General features: G+C 32.7%; 1 protein-coding gene across 1 annotated transcript; it reads left to right on the top strand.

Moving 5' to 3' along the window:
- Positions 1-5,586: 5,586 nt before the first annotated feature.
- Positions 5,587-21,319, top strand: LOC134697806 (uncharacterized). The gene is made up of 9 exons (XM_063560092.1): positions 5,587-5,647; positions 9,344-9,418; positions 11,086-11,250; positions 12,059-12,137; positions 14,406-14,572; positions 15,399-15,584; positions 17,569-17,690; positions 19,990-20,131; positions 21,015-21,319. The coding sequence occupies exons 1-9, from the start codon at positions 5,587-5,589 to the stop codon at positions 21,317-21,319; spliced, it is 1,302 nt and encodes a 433-aa protein (XP_063416162.1).
- The last annotated feature ends 5,898 nt before the right edge of the window (positions 21,320-27,217 follow it).

Genomic DNA, 27,217 nt, shown 5'->3' with positions numbered 1-27,217 from the left:
ATATTAGACCAATCGACCGTTTCTGTTTTGTATAGTAAAGTGTTGAGTATATAATTGTGTATTGACAGTTTTTCTTTTGTAACAATGTAGGTATGTGCTTATGTTGGTTACCCTAAATGCATTTAATCATTGACATTAAGTCAATAGTCCAGTCATTAGTTCTATTGTTAAAGGAAGCTGAACATTTATATGATAAAATATTACAAATATTGACAAAGTCTGTTCGGATTGGTTCTAGGCTTTTTGGCACATACATGATAATAGTAACTAATGCTTGTTTCCTTCTGTGTTCGATAACAGACCAGATTTTTTATTCTATATCGATGCAATCTTTGAATATGACTTATTTGGCACCTTCGACATCAGATAACAATTTGCATTAAGAGGGAGTTGTCTGATTTCTCGCAATTGTGACATTTCCACTTTTGACACGGTAGGTAAAGTGCCTTGTACGGATTATGTTTTTTTCAAGTTGATCGGTCCATTTTTTTTTTAGTGTAAAACCGGATCTTTTTCATCCAAATTCAAGTATTTTATATGCTCATAGGAATACACGACCACACTCGAAAAATCACTATCCAAACCTGACAATATACCTACCGCGGTTATTATAGTTAATTAGTTGAGTCGCCGAAATAACAAATAGGTTTAAAAAATACAGAATGATATTAGCGTAGCTCGTTGCCTGATATTTCAATTGAACGTTTCAGTTTGTTTCAACTCTCTTGTTTAGCATCTACATTAGGTTTTAAAGTCTTATAATGACATCTGGTTTTTTTCATTTTTTGTTATGAAATAATTTCGTTTTTTTTATTTACATGTTTAATAATGTCTATAGGAAATTGCATAAATAAAGGCAACAGTAGTATACCGCTGTTCAAAACTCATAAATCCATGGACAAAAAACAAAATCGGGGTAACAAACAAAAACCGAGGGAAACGCATTAAATATAAGAGGAGAACAACGACACAACACCGAAACGCAACACACACAGAAACGGACCAAGCAACAGACAAAACACCACGAGAATAACAAATATAACATCAAAACCAAATACATGATAAAAAGTGTTCACTGACCTTTGGGTGTCATCTTTGTACTGATCAATTTAAAACTGATTCGACAATTCTATAAATATAAAATTTCCCTTTTTCATCTCATAAAATTTAACGTAGCTGTAGAGATATACTGTTAAAAGCAAGAATGTGTATTAAAAGCTACGACAGTATATTTAATGTCATTATCCTGTTCATATATAAGTTGTCGACATACCTTGATATACATATATTTCAACGTTTCAATGAAGCTTTATTTTAACATTATGGCATGCACTCTATCCAAAACCAATGACAATGACCGACGTTTCCTTTAGAAACTATTTTATATCTTCAATAAAAAGTGTTTGCACTCAACATAAAGAGATCATTGTACTCTGAAATAAGATAACCGAAGAAAAAAATCGAGTCCTACTTGTAGATACTATAAACACTTACTTACGACAGCAGTCAGAATTTTCAATTTGGTAAACAACATTATAATTTGAGAAATACAGATGGGTGGTCAAGTTATAAATTGATGCACTCTCGTTTAAACTTCAAAACAGTGAAACAAACGAAAATTGAGAATGGAAACGAGGAATGTGTCAAAGAAACAACAACCCGAATTAAGAGCATACAACAGACAAAGGCCACCAATTGTTCATCAACAAAACATAGATTACTGAGCTATGGGGCAAACAAAGTGCATATGATAGCCATTGTTACAGATTGCGTTAACTGCTCTTGTTTCTCAGAAATTGCCGGGATTTACTAGTTTATAGACACGTGGTTTGTCTTTGATATTATGCTCCCTTTCAACAGTCAAACCTATGCTTAACGTCTTAATGGTGGTGAGTGATGCTTAAATACGTAGCCACGTCTGACATAAGATAAATGTTCCTCTTTTCCACGAATGTGATCTATCGAATAAGACGTATGGGTTGTCGATGACACTGCTGGTGGACTTTCGTCCACGAGGGTATCACCAGCCCAGTAGTCAACACTTCGGTGTTGACATGAATATCAATAATGTGGTCATTTTTATAAATTTCCTGTTCAGAAAATTTAGAATTCTTCGAAAAAGTAAGGATCTATTTATCCCAGGAATAGATTATCTTGGCCGTATTTGGCACATTTTTGGGAATTTAGGGTCCTTAATGCTCTTCAACTTTGTACTTTTATGACTTTATAACTATTTTGATCTGAGTGTCATTGATGAGTCGTATGTAGACGAAACGGGCGCAGGACGTATTAAATAAACTCATCATAGATACCAGGACTAAATTTAGTATATATGCCAGACGCGCGTTTCGTCTACAAAAGACTCATCAGTGACGCTCGAATTCAAAAAAGTTAAAAAGGCCAAATAAAGTACAAAGTTGAAGAGCATTGAGGACCAAAATTCCTAAAAGTTTTGAAAAATACACCTTAAGTAATCTGTGCCTGAGGTAGAAAAGCCTTAGTATTTCAAAAAAATCAATATTTTGTAAACAGTAAGATTATAAATATAACCATATCAATGACAATTCATTTCAGCACAAAATTATAATCCCGGAACTTTTGATAACTATAATTATTGAACTTGCATGAGCAACAAAACCTGTCAGGTGTCATAGAAGGATCAGAATCTGCTTACCCTTCTGGAGAACCTGAAATCACTCATAGTTTTGGGTGGGGTTCGTATAACTCTGTCTTTAGCTTTCTTTGCTGCGTTTTGTGTGCAATTGTTTTTCTGTTTGTCTGTTTGTCATTTTCCTATTTAGCCATGGCGTTGTCAGTTTTTTTCTCGACTTATGAGGTTGGATGTCGCTTTGGTATTCCTCTCTTGTCTTAAATGCTCTCTGCATCTTTAAGAACCCTTGTTACATATGTTTAAGGGTCAAAAAGGGCAAAACTTCTATCATTTTCTAGTGGTTGTGTAATTTCCCGCTTTGTATGTCGACCCGTGTGACCAAATCTTATGTTTTTATTGTTTTTAACATTTATCTTCTAAATATGTATGAAAAAGTTACCACTGGATGTTAAAAAAAACAATAATGATCTTTTATTTTCGAATTTAAGACTGAAGGAGTATCTATGTTGCACATAATTGGTAAACAGATTTTATATCATGCTACGTGATGCTGATTTCGATAGAATTTAAATCTTCTCGGGAAAGTTCAACCTCGCCCTCTAATCTGATAATGAACTGGTAAAGGCGTTTTTTTATATGCATTGTAGCTAGGAACTTATATTTAGCGTCAAGTTGAAAGTATGTCATGCATATTTTAGACGAGACAATGAACATTAAATCGTATAGGTAGGATAAGAAACCTGGATTAAAATAGACGAAGGGAAAAAAATATGGACTACCAATAGAAAATGGGGATGGTTTGGGGCATATTGCTTCGAACAGATTACATACATGTACCAGTTGTTCAAATGATTGTGGCAGTCTGTCAACATTATTTAGGGAAGGAAAGGGTTCTAAAACGTGCAGGGACTGTTCGTGTACCTTTCACAAGGTATTGGATTCAATGTTAAAACGTAACTGCGTATTTATAAATCCCACAGAGCCAAATGTGCTGGGTTTTTTTTTGGAATATATCCAATAAATCATGATTTGTTTCGGAATGTATTTTCCAAATGCGTTATACATGTACCACCATCAAAGATCTTACTATGCTACTTCTTTTTAAATATGGTACAGTACAAGCGGTATGATTGCAACTGCTGGGCAAATTCAAAAATTGGAATTCAATAATAAAAACTGACATACCCAACGCTATCAATCAACGGAACAAGTGAAAACTGACTTTATGAATGCCTTTTTCGAAGAAGATGGGGAGACAACTCTGGTTTTATAACTAGCTTTACCTCCCACTTGTATGCAATTGTTTATAGGTCCATTATATATGGATACAGTAGACCACTTTCGAGTTCATCCGTCACCGGCAAAAACTCGTCAATTATACACGCCTTTATGACGTCATTTACCAGATAGAGGGGGTCGCCTGTATCCCTGCACTATATACGTTCATCAAGCGTCTTAGTGGTCGTTATTGTGCAGGATAAACTAGATATAATGGTTGCTCTGTAGGTACTTACTGACAATTCCCTAATGACAGCAGTGTTGATTATCATTTTTGAGAATTCAATTTGCCGAATAATTCGTACAATACAGAACTATAGTTTTCCAACCACTCGCTCAGCATTGGAAATGAAGTGAAGACGCCCCTAAACGCACAAATGACGGTGATAAAGGCGCGTATAATATTGACTAGTTTTTTCCGGTGACGGATGAACTCGAAAGTGGTCTATTGGGTATGTCGATTTAAAGTTAAGTTTCGAAAATTAATACCGAAAACCCTAAGGACTTGGAGGACAAACTGTTCCAAAATTTATGAGGGTTTGGATGGGGTTTATAGAGTAGAGAATAATGGCAAAAAATATAATTGAAAAATATCAAAATTAACGAAAAATTGGTCCAAAAAATAAAAATAGAGAAAAAGATGAAAAAATACATAAATGTCATGCTAAAGACATAAAGAATTGAGAATAATGAGTGGTTAAAAAATGCGATAAATGATTAAAAAAAAAGAAAAAGCGAAATACAGAACAGTGACAACTCCCCCACCACCACAACTTAAATAAACCTTTAGATATCATGTTTTTTCTATACAGTATTAGCCAGTCGATAAGTCAATGCTAAAGTATAAAAAAAAACATGAATAACTGTACCCTAGTGGCGCTATGTTATCTATTAGATTGAATAAAGTTTATAAGGTTAAATATCTACCACTCAGTTCATAAATCACACTTTTCAACTTTTGATTCCAGAAGTTCATTCATATATTGTATGAAACAAAGACCCTCTGAATAGTTTATAAGGATTACTTAGTGTCTTCAACAAAGAAATTAAGACACCCGCGCATTCATTGTTTGTTTTTGTACGTGTCTAATGTCAGGCCTTCTCAATGTATACATCATTTCTTCAAAAGTGGTCAATCGTATTTATATGGTTCAATTACTTACCAATGAAAAAACTGTTATTAGATTTATATATCTTTTGTCATTAACATTCTTGGTTTAATCTGCTGAAAGAAAAAACGTCGCTTAAAAATTACTGATTACTAATTACAGTTTATATTGAAAGTTATTATCAAATGTTATATGCTTATGAATAAAAGAGAAAAAAAAATGATCAACGAATGTTTATGTGTATAATATGAATTGGTAGAAAAATTAGATAAAAGGACAATCATACATTTTCAAATATTTGTGAAACAGGTAATTGTCATGTTGGGGACTTTGTCCACGAGCATCAATGAAGAGACATGTATTGTCAAAATGCGCATCTGGTGCAAGAAAATTGGTACCATTAATGTTATTGTGTCTCATATACAATCACACAACATCTTATTTTCAAAATGCTAAATATTATACGAAAAAGAGACAAAAGGGACATTCAAACTCATAAAGTCGAAATCAACTTAGTGACGCAATGGCCAAAAAAGTGAAATACCAAATTAAAGACATACATTAATTAGCAAAACACAACGAAGAAATATGAAGACTGAACAACATGAACCCAACCAAAAACCGAGAGGATCTCAGGTGCTCCGAAAAGGTAAGCAACTCTCGTCATGTAGCAAAAAACAAAATCAATGATACGGATGACCGAATCAACCGAAAGTATAAGATTGACGACCTAGCCAATCTCCACGTTTTCGGGTCAGTAGTTCTCCCCAAGATAACAACAACTAGGTGTAAGTTTGGTTCTCGTTCTCATGGCGAGATTGATGAGATTGATTATTATTTGTTTATTGAAAGTTTCCCGCTCTTATGGACACTTTAACTCGTTCTATCATTTTGTGGGGAAATAGTGAAATGTACAACCACACATTTAAACTGTGAGCAGATAAAAAAATCTTCCAATTGCCATTTAAGCGGTAGGTAGGAGGTACATTTCGAAGACTTATACCAAAATGTTCTTCTGATAAAATATTTTACAATTCTTGCGTATCCAATATTTTCTTCCCAATATATTTCAGATTAAAAAAATGTAGACATTTTTTTTCGATAAAAGGCAAGCAGTTTTTAATGTATTTGTATGAAAAACCGAAGTGATCTATAAGTGACACCCATCGTGTTATTAATGTAAACATTTAGTATCAATTACAGTGCTCACAATAAGTGTTTATGGAATAGTACCATCATCAGGTTGATATTGGACCAAACGTTTTTGGATGTAAAAACTATGAAACATAGAGAATATAATAGACATAATAAACATTATATCCAAATCAGATTTCTTTCAGGCTTCTTAGGGAATGATGAATAAAAAATTTACGCGTCAGATGCGGATCTAGGGGGGGGGGGGGCTCCCCCTATTTGGGGAAAAAATTGGTTGCTTATATAGGGAATCACTGAAGTGTGACAAGGGCGGCCCCCCTCTTAGGTCAGCCAGTGGGCTCCCACTTATGAAAATTTCTGGATCCGCCGCTTCGCGTGTGAAAAATTCAACAAAACAACCTGAATAGCACTAGAAATCACTTTGCGTCATACAAAATTGCATATTACTAAGTGCAAAAAGGACAATTATTTTTTTATGTTATTTCTATCTCTTTTACTTTAGATATATATTGAAATTAACCCAGTATTTGTCCATGTAATCTGGTTTTATTGCTTTGACATAAAAATGTGATTACATCTAAAAATTATGTATAAACTCTATTATAAGTATAGTCACTGTCAGTAAAACTTGTATTATAGCTTATGATATATGTATTTCTCTACATGATACGATTATAGTTGTGTTTTCTTATTCACAAGTTTAATATTGGTATAACAAAGCGTTTCTGCAAATGATATAAAACCTGTTTAAAGATTAAAAACCTATAACCTTTAACCTTTATTTCCATTTCGGTAGAAGAATCACCAGCAGGTACAAAAGATATAGGTTAATACCTAAACACCGGGCACCAGTTCCAACTTATTACACCCTAAAATACCATGCGAAAAGCTTATCTTTTACATACACCTACAAGGAAAAGATTATGTATGCATTTAGATATACAAAATTTTGTTTTACGATTTGACATTAAAATACTTTCATCGGGTCAAAACTTAGCAGTGACGATTATTATCTTTAATATGTGTCATCGGTACAGGTTCTTCACTGAAAACAATTAAAACTGATTTGTATGTATTGTTACCATAGAGGATGCCATGGATTAATGTCCTAAGCTCACAAATATTCTCCTCCCTGCATCGTAGAATATTACAGGTGCTCGTTACAATGCATTTTCTTGTCAATCACATCAGATGTAAGGATGTTCAGTCATATTTTGGTATCTTTGCTCCTCTTTGGAATTGCACAAGGTAAGAAATGGGAAACAATAGTTTGCTAGCTTTGCTACTCTTTGGAATTGCACAAGGTGAGAAATGTGAAACAATCGATAGCTAGCTTTGCTTCTTCTTTTTTTTTTTAATTCCACAAGATAAGAAAATGGAATCAATTTTTAACATTTTTTACATCAATTCATCATAACTTGCTCTTTTCTTTCTTTCTTTTTAATTGATATTTAACAAAACTTAAACCGAGTTAACTTGAATGAATTAAAATAATAAGGATGATGACTTTTTAAGGTTATGGATCTGTACTTTCAAAACAATGATCGGAATTATAAGAACATTCCAAATTTTGGAATCATAGGTATTGTGTATATAAGCATTCTACATAACTCTTATGGAACGAAGTGTCATATATTGTATGCAAGCCAACTGTCTTATAATTGAGATGTTTAGTAAGCAATAAAACCAGGTTTAATCCACTATTTTCTACATAAAAAAATTCTGTACCAAGTCAGAAATATTACAGTTGTCATCCATTCATTTGGTGTGTTTAAGCTTTTGATGTTGCCATTTGAATAGAGACTTTCCATTTAGAATTTTCCACGGAGTTCAGTATTTTTTTGATTTAACTTTTTATATATATAATTATTCTGGAATAATTGACCAAGTAGACCAGGTTAAAATGGGAGTCCAGTGGAACTTAAAGTTTAATTCGTCGTTGACCTACATATGGGGTTGATACTTACACGAGCAACACGACGAGCATCTATGAGCAGGAACTGTTTACCCTTTTTTGGCAACTTAGATCATCTTGGGATCATGTTGCTCAGTGTTTAGTTTTTTATGTTATTTTGTGTACTATTGTTTATCTTTAAACCTGTTTTCTATTTTACTATGACTTTGGACTTATGAGAATGAATGTCTCTTTTGTACCTTTTGCTTCTCTAATTGTTTCGGATTTTTATATTTTATTGAGCACTATTGACGATACAAAAAAATCTAAATGCGCATATGCCGCATCCAACTTCCGAAGCAAGGTCATCCGCTCTCCGATCTTTCCCGAAGTCTTACGATTAACTAAGTATTACGAAAATTATGAGCCTCGATCTTTGCTTAGAAATTGATGCTGCTTCAAGTTATATTAATCTTTGATATTGCATCCTTTTTTTAGAGGGGTTTGTGTCACTCAATCATTGTGATGATTTGTAAACTGTGTATGACGTACTTTCGTTAATTTTCTTGTGGTCGTGGTGGTGCTTGTCTCTGCTCCTTTTTTTTCACTATTCCTTCTCTCATTTAATACCTCATATCTTGAGTTGAGTCATATAAGTGACTTTGATATATCATCTTCCTGACTGTTGAAACATTTAGCAACCAACAATCAATCAATCATGGCTGTTGAATTTAAGACGCTTCAACTTTTTCCCAAGTTACCAAAATGTCACGGTATACTTATTCAAATGTAATATTTCTATATAGCGTTGTGGAATACTATCTACAAAGTTAATCTTACTGCTTTATAATCGTATCATATACACGTGGTGTATGTCCTCCAAGGTCCTTTCTGAAGTTGCTGTTGGAGATTCATTGTAGCTATTTGAAAGTTTTTGACTCCTTGTCTAAATAAAGGCACTAGTAGTATATCGCTGTTCAATAGCCATACATTGATTGAACTGAAATAAATCCGGGTCACAGACCAAACCCGAGAGAAACACATCAACTATAAGAGTAAAAAACGGAACAACAGAAGGAATGACCTGCTTCAAAAACCAACAAAAAAAAGAAAAAGAACAACTGCCATATTCTTGACTTGGTACATGACATTTTAAGAAAAAAAATGGTGGTTTGAACCTGGTTCACAAAGTTGGATGATGCACTTTAGACAAAAAAATGATTTAAACAATTTATTAGTAGCATTTTTTTTTTTCGGAGAATTGAATAATTCATATTTAATTGTTTATATTTTCAGCAAATGATTGTGGTGGTAAAAACACAGGCCATGGTCCTTTTAAAGGAAAACAATTTCTGGATGGCAAATTAAAAGGCAAGTTTAAACTTTATTTTAGAATTAAATCAAATATACATACATAAAGATATAACTGGAACATGTTCAAGGGAGATAATACACGTCTTGATTGGATATACTTTTTGGAATTAAACAAAGAACAAAGGGATATTACTCTTGGGATAACACAATGTTGACTGCTGTACCCCTATTTTTGACATGTTTATCTATTGTGTCTGTTTGTTTTGTTCACGCATCGTTGACAATGTAATGGAATTTGATGCAACTGTCATACAAATGAGAGGTTTAGCTACCTTTAAAACCAGGTTAATTCAATCCACCATTTTCTACATAAGAAAATGCCTTTTCAAGTCAGGAATATGACAGTTGTTATCCATTCGTTTGATGTGTTTGAACTTTTGAATTTGCCATTTGATTTGGGACTTTCCTTTTTGAATTTTCTTCGGAGTTCAGTATTTTTGTGTTTTTACTTTTTGCATACAAATCACACATTTAACGAATTAATTAACACATCATTCATTTCTACCTTCAATGAAGATTCTTAATTATCAGTTTAACCAAAATTTATTAATATATAGGATAATTGCAGATGATGAATGCTAACCCACAGTAAAGGTTATTATACTGTTAGTGTCTCATAAGTCAGTATTTATGGCTGGATATTGATTGTTTTATGTGTAAATATTATAATTGTTGTATATGTTTTATGGCAATCAATATGTGACACTTTAATAAACAAATTTATTTTTTTATTTAATGCTAACCCACAGTAAAGTATATTTGTTTAAAATCTTGGGGAAATGTATAAACTTCTTGACTTTCGTAACTCATAATGAACGTGTTTACACATTAATACCATAAGGTTTTTATACATGTACATGCCTCTTAAAGTATAAAATTCAATACAGATCGTAAACTATGCTTGCATTCAATTACCTAAAGTTTTGGTGTTAAGATTTGATTAAATACCGATATCACAAATATATTCCGGTAAATACACTACTCATATGCTTTAAAATATTATATAGTCCCTGTTCTAGTGTAATTCGTCTTGCAACTTGTGTTCGATTATTAGACACGTTTATTTTGGGGACAAAAATAGAAGAAAAAAAGATTTGGGGTATCCATCCATGTCACAAAATCAGTAAATATACACAGCAAAAAACACAATAATTGGTGTTCTTCATCTCAAAGTCATAATGAGGACTTCGACACGGAGCAAACAAAACCAAACTCTCACCTAACTGCAAATTTAAGACGGACCCTATAGCACCGGTTTCATCGCAATTCTAGGGAAACTAACGATCAAGTATCACACATTTGAAGTAGAAACAAACCAAGCTGTAAGTTGTTGAGCTATATAGGGGAGGACATATTTAACTAAGTCGTTTAGAGTGCTGGCTTCGAATACATAGGTCCTGGGCGTTACATTGTGATTTTCATGATAATAAGAACCATACTCTCTGTCTTTGTATGAAGACGCCTAATGACTCAAACGATCATGCCAAAATACATGATATATATATGTTTATTAAAATACCGATTAACGCAGAACAGATACCAGTTTAAAAAGTGTGTGCGCCAGACGCCAAATGACTCATAAAAAAGTTTTAAAGGCCAAATAAATAACTAAGTTAAAGAATAGACATATGCAAGAATTGTTTATATATCTGTACATTTTTTAGGTTTTGGAATTATTGCTACATCTAGACCTTTTAGATTTGGTTGTTGTGGTACAATTAAAAAATGGCGAGCTGTAACGAAAGGTCCCGGGGAAGTAATATTCCAAGTATGGAGACATTCCGACAAGAAAAATCATTACATACTGATTGGACAGAACCTTGTCAAGTGTAAGTTCCTATATATAAGAATAAGGAGATCTGGTATGATTGCCAATGAGGCAACTACCTTAGTTCAAATTTAGTGGAGATTTCAATTTCACAATGCATTTTATTTTCGATAGAATAATCGTATTACAAAAGTAAAGATTGCAAGAATGCAGTTCCAATTGTATTTGGAAAGTTAGCGTGATTTTCGTTTTAATATACTTTTTGTACACTTTGAATATGCTTGTAGATCATAGCATTGTTGTTTATATCATTTGTCAGTATAAAAATGACAACGTCTTGAAAAAAACAAACAGTGATAGCATGATAAGAGAAGAAATAAAAAAAATGGAAATGTTCTTAAATGTAGTTTTCTGAATATTGAAACTTTTTTCTAAGTTGTGAATTTGTAATGTTATCCTCTTGTTTGTCCTGTTGGTCTATTTCACATTATACTGTTACTATTGAGAAAACAATACAAGAATAAGTATATCTTTTTTTCATAAACATTTCTATGAAAAGAGGGTGCGAAAAATATCAGAGGGACAGTCAAACTCATAGATCGAAAATAAACTGACAACGCCATGGCTAAAAATGAAAAAGGCAAACAGACAAACAATATAACTCATGACACAACATAGAAAACTAAAAACTAAGCAACACGTACTCCACCTAAAAACTGGGGGGGGGGGGGTCTCAGGTGCTCTGGAAGGGTAAAAAGATCCTGTTCCACATGTGGCACCCGTCGTGTTGCTCTTGTAGAAGTTATTTCACAGTTGTTCTATCCTATATTTATCGTATCCTATATTATGTTATCTATTATTTCTTACAGTCGATAAGGCTGGGGATACAACAGTGGACATACCACAAAGCGAAAGAATTTCCGTTGACAAGGGTGACTACATAGGATGGTAGGCATGAACTTTTTTGTTAACTTTCAGTTATGGTTGCAATGTACTGATATACATTTTACTGTTTAACAAAAAAAATACGATAGTAGTAACTTTTTGTAGATGCATAAAACTCAATCGGTAAATATTTTCAAGTTTAATACCAATATTAGACATTATTTAGACAATACAAAAGATAGAGTGTGAAGCGCAATTCTTGAATAATCTTTATTGCAAACTCAAAGTATGTCTAAATACATATATAGTAGGGAATCAGGAGAAATTTAGAAAAACACGCTACATGTAAAGAATAGCCTGTTTATAAATCTTCACGTGAAGGAGTTGAGCCCTTGTTTATAACAAAACAAACAAGATTATAATCAACTGAGATCTTACCAATATGTGTTTATGTAATAATGACAATTGAAGAAGCGCACTGACTACCTTGTCTGTTGAACTTTAAAAAATCACGTGTGTTGTTGTGGTTCATAAGTGTTTCTCGTTTCTCGTTTTTTACATATATTTTAGAATGGTTTCACACTAGTAATTTGGGGGCCCTTTATAGCTTGCTGTTCGGTGTGAGCCAAGGCTCCATATTGAATACCGTACTTTTACCTACTAGTATAATGGTTTACTTTTATAAATTGTGAATTGGACGGAGAGTTGTCTAATTGGTACTCTTACCACATCTTCTTATATTCACATAAAAACTCGATAAAGAATAGTCAAAATGTATATCCAATGGCTAATTTAACCTAAAAGAATTAATTTTCCGTAAACGATGCTTGATCAACAATATGTACGAGATCAGAGGTGTAAAAAAAGGTAATTCAAAATCATCTTATTATTTAAGAAGAAGTATGATACATATTCCTGTGCTCACAAAAACGCGTGCTCTTTATTTTTACAAAAAAACATAAAAATTTTGTAAAAAGAAAGATAACTCTATTTCTATTTTTGAACAAAGTTGTATTACAAAAGACTCACTAGTGACGCTCAAATCAGAAACGTTTAAAAGACCAAATAAAGTACGAAGTTAAAAAACATTAAGGACCTAATATTCCAAAAGTTTTTGCAAAATCCAGCTACGGCAATCTCTTTCTAGGGTAGAACATCCTAAGTATTTTGATTTTTCTCTGAAAGCATATGAAGCATATACATGTAATTCCGATTCTACTTATTGATGTTACACGACTTGGTCATGTGTTCCTTTGTGTTAACTTTTCTAAGTGTAGTGTAATTCTGTTATACTTTATTAAAATTGTATATCAAATATTTTCTTTCACCAAAATGCCATCCAATGAATCTGCAAAGAGAAAGAAAAAAACTAGATCAATACGAAAAAAAAGAAATTTCCGATCAAGGAAGACAGTGTGCCATCTTAAGATTTATATTTACCGAGGTTATAGTTTGCCGGCCTTGATGGTTCAGTGACCCGCGGTAGCTCGCCCGGATCTTACGTGCGGCTTCTCAATGAAAAATTTTCCCATGTAATTTTTTTTACCGAAGGTATAGTTTGCCGGCCTCAATGGTCGAGGGACCCGCGATAGCTCTCCTGCGTCTTACGTGCGGCTGACCGATGAAAATATAAAAAGCATAGATCGCCTTGCCTGTTTTCAAAGCAAAAGACTGTTTAAAAGTCTATTGTTTTGTAAGGATAACATACGGGTCGTTCACATATGATAATTTTATACTTCGTTCCTACTTTTCTAGTAGCACAATGGATAAATTTACGGTAAATCCATTTTTCTTCCTTTTTTTATTAATGTAAATTAATAGTATCAAGAAAGAACTGCGTTTATGCTTCGAAATTTGCTAAATTCAGTAAAATTCTGAACTGATCTTGTGATGATGAAATATTCCCACACGACCTTATTATAGTTACAGGTTCCAAATTAATATTTCAATTGTCACGAGATGTAAAAAAAAGAAGAAGAAAATGCTCTCTAAACAACCCAATCGTAGAACCATGATGAACTTACATACTAGTAACAGGTTCGAATCTATTTCCCCAATATCTTTTTTAAACACACCTTTGTCTAAAATAAGATTAAAAAAACTTATTAATAACTCCGATGAAAACTCAAAAAAGAAAGTCCCTCATCAAATGACAAAATCAAAAACTCAACCACATCAACCGAAATGAATATATATATATCAACTGCTATATTCCTGACTTGGTAAATTTTGTAATGCAGAAAATGGTGGATCGAACCATGTTTAATAGCTAACTAAACCTCTCACTCGTATGACAATCGCATCAAATTCCATTATGTATCTCATTTTTAGGTATACAGTAACAGAAGCTTTCATTGTGCACGAAGAAAATGTAGGCAGCAAAGATCATCATATAATAGAAAATATGCCGGTTCCAGTTGAAGGACAAGATATTGACTGGTCTAAAAATAAAGTCAAAGAAAAAAGAATATACGCAGTTGAAGCAATGGGAGAAGACAGTATGTAAATGTTACTATTTCTTCTACTTTAAATGAAAACTAAATGGTTCTCTGATTTAAGAGGGTCTGGATGGGGGTCTAGTTTCTGTATTCTTTAATTTTCTAAGCCTTTTTTGTATTTATTTGCCTCATCATTATTTAGTCTTTCTTTACATTTTAGCAAACAATTATTCTCTGTTCCTTATTTTTTAGGCACATTTTTTCTATATCTTATTTTATTTTTTTAATTTCTTTTTGCTATATTTCATTTTCTGAAAACCCCGTTAATACCCTCATTTGTTGATATTTTCCTTTTTTTGTCGACATTTCTGTCTGAGGTACACCCGCTTTTATGTTATTATAAAGATTTTTTTTCAATTTCACGATGGATTAAAAACATGTTCAATATGGATTTTCACCTCGAGTCAACAAGTTCGGAAAAGCGAAAACTGTAAATGTTGGAGAACGCGGCTTTCAACTAATATACCAACTGATCAAATATGTCTAAAATTATTAAATAACTAAATTATAATTATTAGTGTTATGTTTCGTTTTTAAAAGCGTCAACTTATTGTTAAAAATGTTGTAATTCAAGTTTGTCAAATATTTTATTTACTATTTTTCTCTAGTCTTTACATTTTTTTCTCTTTGGTTTGCATATTTTGTCGATAATTTTCTATCATGCGAACCCCATCCACACTCTCACACATCCATGGCTTTCAAAATCATTTATTGAAGCGTTCCTGATAAAAGCAAAACCATAAAACTCTTCGTAAGTACTAAATTTATGAAATAATATTTTCCTTTTCTATTACAACTCAGTGCTTTTATTTTATATTTAATAAAGGTGTGGCACCAAGTTTTAAGAATTTGCCATTCACCAAGGTCATAACAAAAGCTGAAGTGGATAGTATGACTGACCCAATGAATGTTTACGACGTACAAGGCACGGATCCTGACAAACAAGACATTCCTACATTATTGGTTCATCTAGAAGCAGTGAATGCATACTTTCAGATAAGAAAGAATACAAGTAAGTATAAGTAGAGAGCCGTGGTGTAGTGGTTAAGGCATCGGACTACTAACACAAAGGTGCCTGTTTCGATCCCCGTTCCGGGGGAAAAAATCAGGGACTGAATTTTCGGATCTCTTTCGAAACCATTTGTAAGTATGGTCTTGGGAACGATGATATTCCGTCGAAAGGGGACGATAAATGTCTCACCCTTTTTAAAAGAGAGCCATATCTCTTGCACGTAAAAGACACCCTAGTAGATTTCGAAAAAAAAGAGTAGCACTCGCACTTGCAAAGTGGAAATGGATTAATATAAGTTGTCATAACTTGTTTTCCCATCCACTATAAATAAATATGTTTAGGCATACGTCTGTCTATGAATAGTTACATCCACTTCTCAGATGATTTGAACTTCGGTGGATAGTTGCCTCATAAACAATCATACCTCATCTCCTTATTTTTTCATTATTTATATAATTTCCGTGCATTTTTTTTTTATAATTAGAATAAAAAGATGTGCTGTGAGTGCCAATGAGACAATTCTCCACCCGAGATCAAACGACACAGAAATTAACAACGTTATGTCCCCTTTCGGATTTCAACAATGAGCAAAACCCATACCGCATAGTCAGCTATAAAAGGCCCCGTCATGACAAATGGAAAACAATTCATCAAGAAAAATAGCGGCATAATTTATGTACAAATATATGAACGGAAAACAAATTATAACGAAACAAACGACAACCACTGGATTACAGGTAGATTCTAGCGTTTAACATATTTTCTGGTAACATAATGTAAGATCTATAAATATTTAGAGATCAACCTATAAATGCTCAAAGTTTCCATAAACATATCAGTAGCATCTCGGTTAAGAGATTTCTATCTTACATAAAAGGATAGTAAAACCGTTCAAACCAAAACAAACAGTAAAATCAGGTGTTGGATCATATATTTAGTATGCATTGCTATTCAAATATTATTGTTTTCTCTGAATATATATGAATTTGTAAAAATATTAAGAATACAATATGATAAAGTTCGTTGGTCTTTTATCAAATTTCCGATATTTAAGCTACGATTGAAATTAATACAGAAAGTGGCTATTTAGGACACCTTCTGGTAGATTTTACAACTCGCAGTGTTAGGTTCCGGGATTTGCTGAAGAGGTTGCAATACCGAGTCAAACATAAACACGCGTTAAATATTTGTACAAAATAACTTTACTTTTCAAAATCAACAGAATGTGAATTTTATAATTTCTCATTATAAAAATCACTGAGTCGGTAGATGTTCCCCCTTTTTTTTTTAGGGGGGGGGGGGTATTTTTTCATGAATGAAATCAGAAACAAGCTCCAAACATGTTGCTTTATGTAAACCATCTAATTCAGATAACAAAGCCGTCTTCTGTAATTGCATGCAATGTGGTCCATTAGGTTTCCTACCACATTTTTATGCCCCACCTACGATAGTAGAGGGGCAATATGTTTTCTAGTTTGTGGCTCCGTTCGTCCGTCTGTCTGTGCGTCTGTTCGTCCGTCTGTGCGTCCGTTCAGGTTAAAGTTTTTGGTCAAGGTAGTTTTTGATAAAAATTGAAGTCCAATCAACTTGAAACTTAGTACATATGTTCCCTATAGTATAATCTTTCTTATTTTTATGCCAAATTAGATTATTATCAAATTTCACGGTCCATGGAACATGGAAAAGGATAGTGCGAGTGGGGCATCCGTGTACTTTGGACACATTCTTGTTCATTTTACATCTGCATAAAAAAAGGATGTTTGGTATAAGACAATTGGACAGCAATTCAACACAATGAAATCATGAAAAGCTATTCACATTTTTTACAAAATTTACCCAGGAAATAGTGGAAATTACAGTTATAACGATATACTATCACATAGGTCTCTATGTCGTAAAAACGACGTGTTTTTTTCTTCACTTTAATCCTTACCTGCATGCTTCCGTACAAAGAATTTTTAAATATTTTGTTTACATTACACAGGTATGGTTCTTATGGTGAAGCACGCTCCGTTGGGAAGTCATGTACTAAAGATAGAAGTAAAGGATACATGTGGTAAAAACAAAATCGACGAACTGACTGTAGAAATAAAAGATGATTCTCCTGTAAGTCACGTATCTCGTCGTCACACATACAGGGAGACACGTTTTGGGATATGGGTTAAAGGAGGTCACACAGAGGGTTCTCGGGAAAAAAATAATCGAGTTGGAACTGGGAAACAATTACAAAAAGAGCGAAATATATGTGTAATTCCACTTTAAACATATGACTTATTTCTGTTTCATTGCATACAATACATTTTTTAAGCACAATGACTATGATTGGCAGTCTGTATCAAGTGCTGTTACCTACCTATTTTCTTGCAGTTAATTTTGAGCGCTTATAATTGTGCTATCTACCAGCAGTTAATTTTGAGTACTTATAACTGTGCTATCTACCAGCAGATAATTTTGAGCGCTTATAACTGTGCTATCTACCAGCAGTTATTTTTGAGCGCTTACAACTGTGGTATCTACTAGCAGTTAATTTTGAGCGCTTATAACTGTGCTATCTACCAGCAGTTATTTTTTAGCGCTAATAACTGTGCTATCTACCAGCAGTTAATTTTGAGCGCTTATAACTGTGCTATCTACCAGCAGTTATTTTTGAGCGCTTACAACTGTGGTATCTACAAGAAGTTACTTTTGACGGTTGTAATTGTGTTTTAATGGTTAATATTTGTCAACACCTGCCGAAAGGGTCTGTTACGGAATAAACGTACATATTGAGTGCATTAAACAATCAAGAAACATTGTTGTCAGCTATATAGCTCGTTTCTTGTCATCCCAACATACTTTTATAAAGACAAATCGGACCGTGGATAAGCCGAGAGTAAACAGTCATTATCATACTGTTTCAAGTTATCATTTGAAACATTGTATTAGAGGTGTGAAATAATTATAGATTGGAAATCTTTCCATCAAAGCTCGAATGAAGAATAAAATTTAACATTTAAAACAGAGTTACATTAAGTTTAATAGTCTCTGCTCTGTTAATATAGTCATTTATTGAGTAGAGCAGTGAATATAAAATGAGACTGACTTGCATATCTTACACTATGGTATTTCTGCAGCAACCCCTCAATAAAGTCGAACAATAACCGATCTTTCTCGTATACAGTTTCACAGTATAGGAGGAATTTAAGCGTTAACAAGTTCAACAATTGTGTATTTACTTTACATTCTCTTACCATTATGATTGACAATTTTGACACGGGCCCTAAGATATTCAGATCTTTTTGAACTGAATAAGTCTGAAAGTCCCGACAATCATTTATGATGGATTATCCTGTTGCTCGATGTATCAAAGATTCGTTACAATATTCTCTGCCTGTTCATTCTTACTAAGCGACACAACAGTGTAACCAAACTACTATTGACAAGGTACCGCCGGAGATATCATTTCGATTTTAATTCCATATTACATTCTATACTTTCAAGTTGCGTACCGAAATAGATTTGAAAACAAAAACTACACGCCAGCAATTAAGACATAAACAAGATGGCGAAATAAAACTACAGACATAAAGGTGTCATACCACCAATTACTCCCACAAATTTAGAACGTATGTGAAAGTAGGCCTACTCGGACAAAAAATAGTGCATTTGATGTCATTGTTTACTTAAACTAACCAACAAATTGGCAGAAATGAAACTTTTGGTGAAAGAGAAATATGTTAAGACCATTTTGAGCTAAAATTTACTTGTTTATGAGTTTGCAGTCAAAATTGAGGATTAATGCACTCCATAGTATACTAATTTAAGATTTCCAGAAAACCAGGGGTTATTTTTAGCGGTACCTCTTTTCGGAAGACCTTTTCTTTTTTATATGATTTTAAACACCTGTTGAAAATTGGCATGTAGAAAGCTGATACATGTGTGATTCAGGATATACCTGGTTTCTATGAAGTTAAACTAAAGGTAAAATATTTAGAAAGCTATGAAAATTGTAAAATTTGGTTGAACAGATAGGGACTTTTAATTGGTGGTATGACACCTAAAAGCTACCGGAACTTGGAAAATTATCGACAATGTTGATGTATTATTTGGTACTGTAGTACATGTATATTATCAGGATTTTGATAAAAGGGTTACTGCACAAGTATTGGAAAAATTATTGCAAATTCAATAATCCTATATTATACAGCGTAGTCAGCAAATTTTTAAGGGTGGGGCGTCATTTCACAAAACTGAAATATGTCATATACAATAAAAAGTGGGATAAAATGGACGAATTTATGCCCAAAACATATATTGTTTTCGATATGAATTGGGGGAACATTTCCCGGCTAATCCGCCATTGTGGCTCTTAATTGTAAGGTCGAGTACTTTATCTATTCTATGAGTTTCTACTTTCTGTATGTAGACAGACGCACCTTCAGTAGTAACTAAAGCACCAACAGTACCTACCACAACTCCCGATGATTATTATAATTATGATGATCATGATGGTGATGACAATAGCGCTGTAAGTGGTACTGCTGCACCTGCATCAGGCACTCTACAAGGTATGATATTATCGTTGGTAAACCTTTGTTATAGGAGACAACATTTGTATTGCTGTTCAACCTCAAAGTCACATTGAGGCTTACATATTCAATATTTGACCTGCTTTATTTTTCTCTTATGTCCATTTAGGCAACAAAGCTTTAACATTTTCATTCTGCTTTGGTTAGTAACATTCGTAATAAAGTCTCACACATGTCAAAGAGACAACAACCCGACCAAAGATTACAAACATTCCAATGCGGTCTCAATAATTTGGTAACGCCTTACAGGAGACGCTACCAAGATAACCACGCTTTTTAATATCTCATATTCATAACACGCACTATTTTTTGTTATAGCAGAACTATCTTTACATGCGGGAAATAGTAGATAACAGTCTACCATCATTAGAGAATAAACTGTTTGTAAAAAAGGATATTTTTATCTAAATGAGATGTAGCAAAGTCTTTTTATGAAATATTTTAAATGTGATGAATAATTTATTTGCTAAAAGTTTTTGTTTACACATCAAATACCGAAATGTACATATGAACAGCGACAATAAAACAAGTTAGAGTAAACGTTCATAGATTTTTTATTTGTATATTTTAAAAACACTGTCAAACATCCAAACATAGTGAGTAAACTATCCACACTGATCTGTGTCCACACTTGTTTGTATATATTATATTATAAAAAAAATAAGGATATGTGGTATGATTGTCATGGAACGTGCGGCCTAAAACAATGAGCAGAGCCCGTACAGTAAATTATAAAAGGCATCGACATGACAAAATGTGAAGTAATTAATTCAAACGAGACAATATTTGTATGTTATGATTATACCATTGAAGACGATGAAGATGTATCTATGAGTTTATCTACTTATATTGGCTTTTTCAGATTTTGAGTGGGATTGGCTTGTTGCTGTTTTAATTGTAGCAGGATTGATAATTTTACTTGCAGCACTTATTTTCATCTTCCATAAGAACGGGTGGCTACATAAACATCACAGAACTATGCCAATGAGGAAAAATCCAAAGGATGTTGAAAGTTCCGATGGTCTTAAAACTGAGACAAAAATAGATGACCTAAATAAGCCTGAAAACAAACCGGATGTCACAAGTAACAATGGCACAAAACCAAATGATGCTGCAAAACCAAAACCAGATACAACAAAATCGAAATATTCCAAATCTAAATATTAAGAAAACATACATGTTTCTCTTGGATTTTTGTAAATATAAAATTTGTTAATTTGGTGAAACACATGAATGTAAAATCGTAATTTGATTTTCACCATTAAAAGGGATAAATGGCATCACCTTTTCTTAATTTATTGGTTATATTTTATATGAAATCGTTTGAATATATATTGCTGTTTGGCTTTTCAAATTGTATTTACGATTGAATATGATTTAATTATGAACTGTTTATCAAAGTTAAAAAGTTATTGAATAATAATGTATTGAAATAGTGTACGAAATACCTCCTTCTCTTGTAACAACGGAATGAGAGAATACTCATGCTCAACGAGAACCAATGTGCAATTTGTTTAATCAATTATGCATGGTTCATGTCGTAGAGTTAAGACTATACGGATGTTAAGCTAATTTAAAATAATGAAAATTAAATGTTCAACATGGATGAAACTTACATAAATGTATCATTACTTCAATGCTTTCAAAATCACTATAAACGAAACAATTTAACGTTTCTATTTTCAATACAAATTGTTGTACCCGACTGGAAGTATCGGATCAATTTCGAAACTCGCAAAAACGGCGAATCAATGGTGAATTTTGAGAAAAAGGCAGAATGCTCGTGACTATGCAACAGAAGTTGACTTCTGATGACAACAAATTGTCTGTTCAGCTTTTAAATAAGTATTGCACAGCAGCCAAGCTAAATTTTTGTTACGGTATACAGACTGCTTATTGAACAGATGCCAAAACAAATTTTGTTACAGATTTGTTCCTCTTGTAACGAACCGATACAGTTTTTACTTCCATAGTTTATCGATAATAGAATGACGTTCTAAAAGAAACTATGCAAGTAAAGAACGTGTTAATATTCATCGAGGATATACGACATTAGTCATTGAAAACCAATTTTGTTATACATATATACATTGTATTTCTATTTGTAAGCTGTTATCATTCATGTATATCGTTTGTCTTTCAAGCAGAATTAACTTTATTATTTTTCAAATTATTTATTGAGTATTGTCTTTTTATGATTTTTAGTGTGTTATTATGATATTAGTCTCAAAAACTCATTAGCTAGGTGGCTGTGTTGGTTAAAATGGCGCTAAAACTGTTACTCTTGATTGTAAATTAAACTATTAATTTTCATTTTTTTATTTACAAAAGGACTATATAACAGTAAATATACTGTACAAGTTTTTTGAATTTCAACAATTAAAATTTTTGGTAAGATTGAAAGGAGACAGAGCCCGGTCATAGGTCGTAACTCTTAGAAATCACTTGTGCGCTTGTGGTGTCCACAATTCATATGTTTCAAAGTAGCAAAAGTTAATTAAATTCTGTGTCACATGAGTGCTTAAAATGCAATGATGAAAATACAAATTACAAACGCTTTAAATTGATTATAAGAGTTATCTCCCATAACCGAGGTCTACCCCATTTAGTTGACAGGGTGTCACTGTGCTTGTGATATAGGTGTTAAGTTATATACTTACAGTTTGTTTTCAGATCAGATGTTGTATGTGCAGTATTTCCAACATACAATGTATGTTTAATTTGTGTGTATCTGTGATAATAAATGTGATGCTTTCTACTTGTTTTCATATAAAATATTTTAAACGTCAATGAGTGTTTAATTGTTTTAGCTTTCTGTCTTTGATCTAAATTAGCACTTGTTCCAGTTAAAGTCCTCATTGATAGAAATATTGAAGTCCAAAAATTAAGCAATGAAAATAAAACCTCAGTTTATTTTATATATAAAAAATCACAAACATTAATTTGAGGTGAGACAAAACATCAACAAAAACGACACAGCTGGGATTCACAACAGTGGATACATGTACATCAAATAAATCCTTTAGTTGGTTTTCAGAAAAGATACCGGAAGTGCATATTTTGGCTTAATGTGGAGCTGACATGCTCAGACGTCCTACATTATTGGATGTTGGCGCGCTTCCAGTTATTCTTCAATGGATTGGTTTTTGTGCGTTTCATTGCTTTCAATTGACGTGAGATTTATTTTCAAAAAGATACATAACGATGAAAAGTGAATAAAAAGTGTCGATGAAATAACAAAAAGTCAAGGTACAACTATCAATAGTTTGTTAACATCAATTTATATCTTTTACTGTTTTAGCACCAATAGGTATATACGATACATTGGGTCAGTAGATTCAAACTTTGTAAGATTAATATCAATAAAAAACCTCCCCATCCTAAAAAAAACCCAACTTTTACACAATAGTTTTTTATAACTCCAATCGAGGTCATGGAAATAAGCCATTTATGACAAACAAAACAAATTTCATATTGTATAAGTGAAAAATATGCCGTGAATAAAATGATGACTACACTTTAGTTCTTAAAGTTTATATAAGTAATTAAAAAGCTATGAATAACATTGAATAATGAAGACAAAACTGTGATGCTTTCCTGGCTCCGCTAGGGGAAATATTAATAACAATATATACGACATTATATCTGTTGTGATGAATGTGGTGAGCAATGAATTGAGCAATAACAGCGCATATATTAGTTTAAGCTTGACAAATAAACAAATATCTTTTGAGAGTTATTGACAAATTTAAAGATTTAAGAATTATATTGGAATATCTTTCTGGAGGGCTGACTCTTTATTTGAATAATATGAAAATAAAAAACACATAATATGATAGATATAAACTTGTAAATTTATCAAAACGTTTGAACAAGTTTCTGTAAAAGCAGATAACACAAAGACAAATCTTGCTATACATGGTGGGAAAATAAATACTAGTATTACACAGACGTGTCAACATTTAACGTACTATAAATATGTATATCGAATTTATACCCCCTCCCTATATTTGTAGAGCCATGGGTAACCCCTCAAATCATACATTTGAGTATGTAACAAAATACAGATTTAACGGATAACAATTGCATCTGGTAGGATCGGTTCTGCAAATATAAGTTTGTGATCGAATAGATTGAAGAATTCTTTTGTCAATCTAGTAAAGTCCGTGTTTTCGAATACTATTTGGAATGTTCGGCTAGCCACAAACCCAGGTTAAACCAACCATTTTTCTTGAAATATCCTGTACCAAGTCAGGAATATGGCAGGTTTTTTTTGTGGCACTTCACTCAGTGTTTCTGTTGTTTCGTTGTTTTCCTCTTATAGTAGATATTTCCCCCTCGGTTTTAGTTTATAACCCGGATTTGTTTTCTCTCAATCGAGTTATTACTTTTTAACAGCGGTATTCAACTGTTGCCTTTATATATTGATGGAAATTATACAGATGAAAAGTAAAGTAAAAGGTGTACAATGTCATTAAAGATACTAGTACGGAAAATTTTTAAAATATTTCTTGAAATCAAGTCACTGGTTTAAAAACAGCCGAAGACCAATGTACCGACGGACGAACATACATACATTACTGTATATCTGTAATTATTATAAATGAATAGATATAAAACTAAATGCATAAGATTGAAAACAGAAATCCGGTGTATGCTTCTTCAAGATGTATAAACAAATGGAAACATATAATTAAAAGGTGCAATGAAAAACCATAAGCCGAGAACTTACAACACTATGGCCATTAAACACCACACTGAAATTTAAAGTGATGGCTGTCATTTTAAGCTTTTTAAAATTTTATACTGTTGGAACTGTTGAGAAAAACAATCACCTCATCATTCTACAATACAGTCTAGCCTGCTGTTCGGTATGAGCAAAGGCTCCGTGTTTTAAGGGCATACGATACAGTTACAGGGGAGGTAATGACGTTGCTAACGTAAAATGTTATTTTCGCGACGTCAAACTGTAACATATCGAGAAAAGATGCATTTTTCGACTGATTTTTGTCATTCAAACTGATTTAATTTGAAAACGAGTTCATGGACCCCTATTTTTCAAAACGGCAATTTGTTTCATTTTGCAGGATGATTATGTGACCCCAATTTTATCAAACTGTAAATAGAGGATTTTTTTTGATTTTGATAAACATGCAGTAAAAAAATGACGTTTTTTCCTCAACTCATAAACATTTGATAAATATGAGTTATTTCTGAATAAAAAATTGCATATTTTTTATAATACTTATAAAATACAGAAATTACCGCTTATTTAACAAAAAATCAATTTGTGTTTATCTTTTTTAACAAAAAAGTTATGTCTTTCTTTCGAAAAAGAAATTACGGCCACAAATCTGAATTTTAAGCAAATATACAAAATTTCGACCTCATTTTACTCAAAAAGTAGCACATGAAGGTATATTTTTTATTACATATTTGATTTAATCAGGTAAAAAATAGCCTATATGCACATTTTCATGAACTTGTAAATACAGAATCAAAACTGTATCGTATGCCCTTAACTTAAGGCGATACATAATGGTTTACTTGTTTACAAATTATGACTTGGATGAAGCGTTGTCTCATTTGCACTCATACCACATCTTCTTATATCTATTGACTGAGCAGTTTTTGTGAGAGTTTTGTGTATCAATAAGGTAGTTAATTTAAAATTCTAATACATATTCGGAAGTTAAATGTGCTATTCAAAAACATTTATCAGATAAGACGTTGATATCTTTTATTTTAAATTCCTTATGGTTATTTAAAATAATTGTATTTATAAAGCCAATAGGAAACATTAGGATCGAAATAAAAAATTTGGGCAAGTTTGAGTACACATAAAAGAGTTAAATTTCCAAAGTCAATAACCTAGTTTTTGGTCTTCTGTGTTTCATAATACATTTTTCTCTGTTAAGGATTTTTTTTTTTTTGGCAAAAATGAGATAGTCTCATTTGAATCCATACACGACTTGTTTGTAGCCTAAAATATTTCGCCTAGACTACTCGTAAAGTCTTCATAATGAATCCTTCGGTAGTGTTCTAATTGATTTTTATGTCTGGGAAAAGTCTGAAATTAAAAGTTTGGGGGCATATCATATTGTGTTCCCCTTTTCGTGCCGCCTGTCCGTCCCATTATTACGCATAACTCCTCCTACAGTTTGAATCCTAGGTAGTTTTCACTTTGATATCTGTTTGTAAATGTGTTGAAGGTGAGCATTTTTTCAGGGTTTTTATTCTTATTTATATTTTCTCTTTTGGGAGACAGTTTAACTTTGTCATTTTTGGGGGTACACGCGTAAACGCAGTTCAAAATAACACTTTGTATCTGTGGAGGCACCAAATATGTCTCCCAGAAACAATATTATCTTAAAGAAAGTCCTACATTGACTTTGTTACGATACAGTTACTTCAAAGTGTATTGCGGGGGTGGGGTTGGGGCATCACTTTGTCTAGTTAATTGTTGAAATACGGCTTAGAACAAGCTTGCAGTAACTGCGAGTACTCTCAAATCGTGTGTTTGTCTTTTTGATGGTTGTCTATATGCTATATACCAAAAAGTGAAACACTTTTTTTAGTTCTGATGATGAACTATTACATCACTGTCCAAAGGTTAGGATAGGTTTGTAATCGAGTATACCCTTGTCCGTTTTGTCTTTGCGGAACAAGTGTCACAGTTGACGTTCATATTGCATCTCCATATTTTGACAACAATATGATGTATATTATTGCGACTCGTATATTGAACTTCAAATGCCTTTTCTTTTATTTTGTTGTGTTGTTAGGTAGATGTCAATACATCTTTAGTCATAATAAACTTTTCATAGTGGTTATCCTAATTCCCGGTTGTTGGCTTAATTTGATTTTTATGGACACCCCTGGACAGCTGTAAAATTTTGTCTCATCTTTTAATATTTCACAGGTAAAGATATACTACAAGGAGCAGTATTAAACTGAGTTTATGTACTGTAACCATAGTGGTAGCCACGGACTAACAAATATCTGCCCTTCCATCAAGTAAGGCGTCACAGTGCAATTATTAGTTTATCTGAACAGTTGTTTATG

Source organism: Mytilus trossulus, chromosome 14 (genome assembly GCF_036588685.1).
Source record: "Mytilus trossulus isolate FHL-02 chromosome 14, PNRI_Mtr1.1.1.hap1, whole genome shotgun sequence".
NCBI lineage: Eukaryota > Metazoa > Mollusca > Bivalvia > Mytilida > Mytilidae > Mytilus > Mytilus trossulus.
The sequence above is the reverse complement of the archived record's forward strand: the minus strand, read 5'-3'. Positions and strand labels throughout refer to the sequence as shown.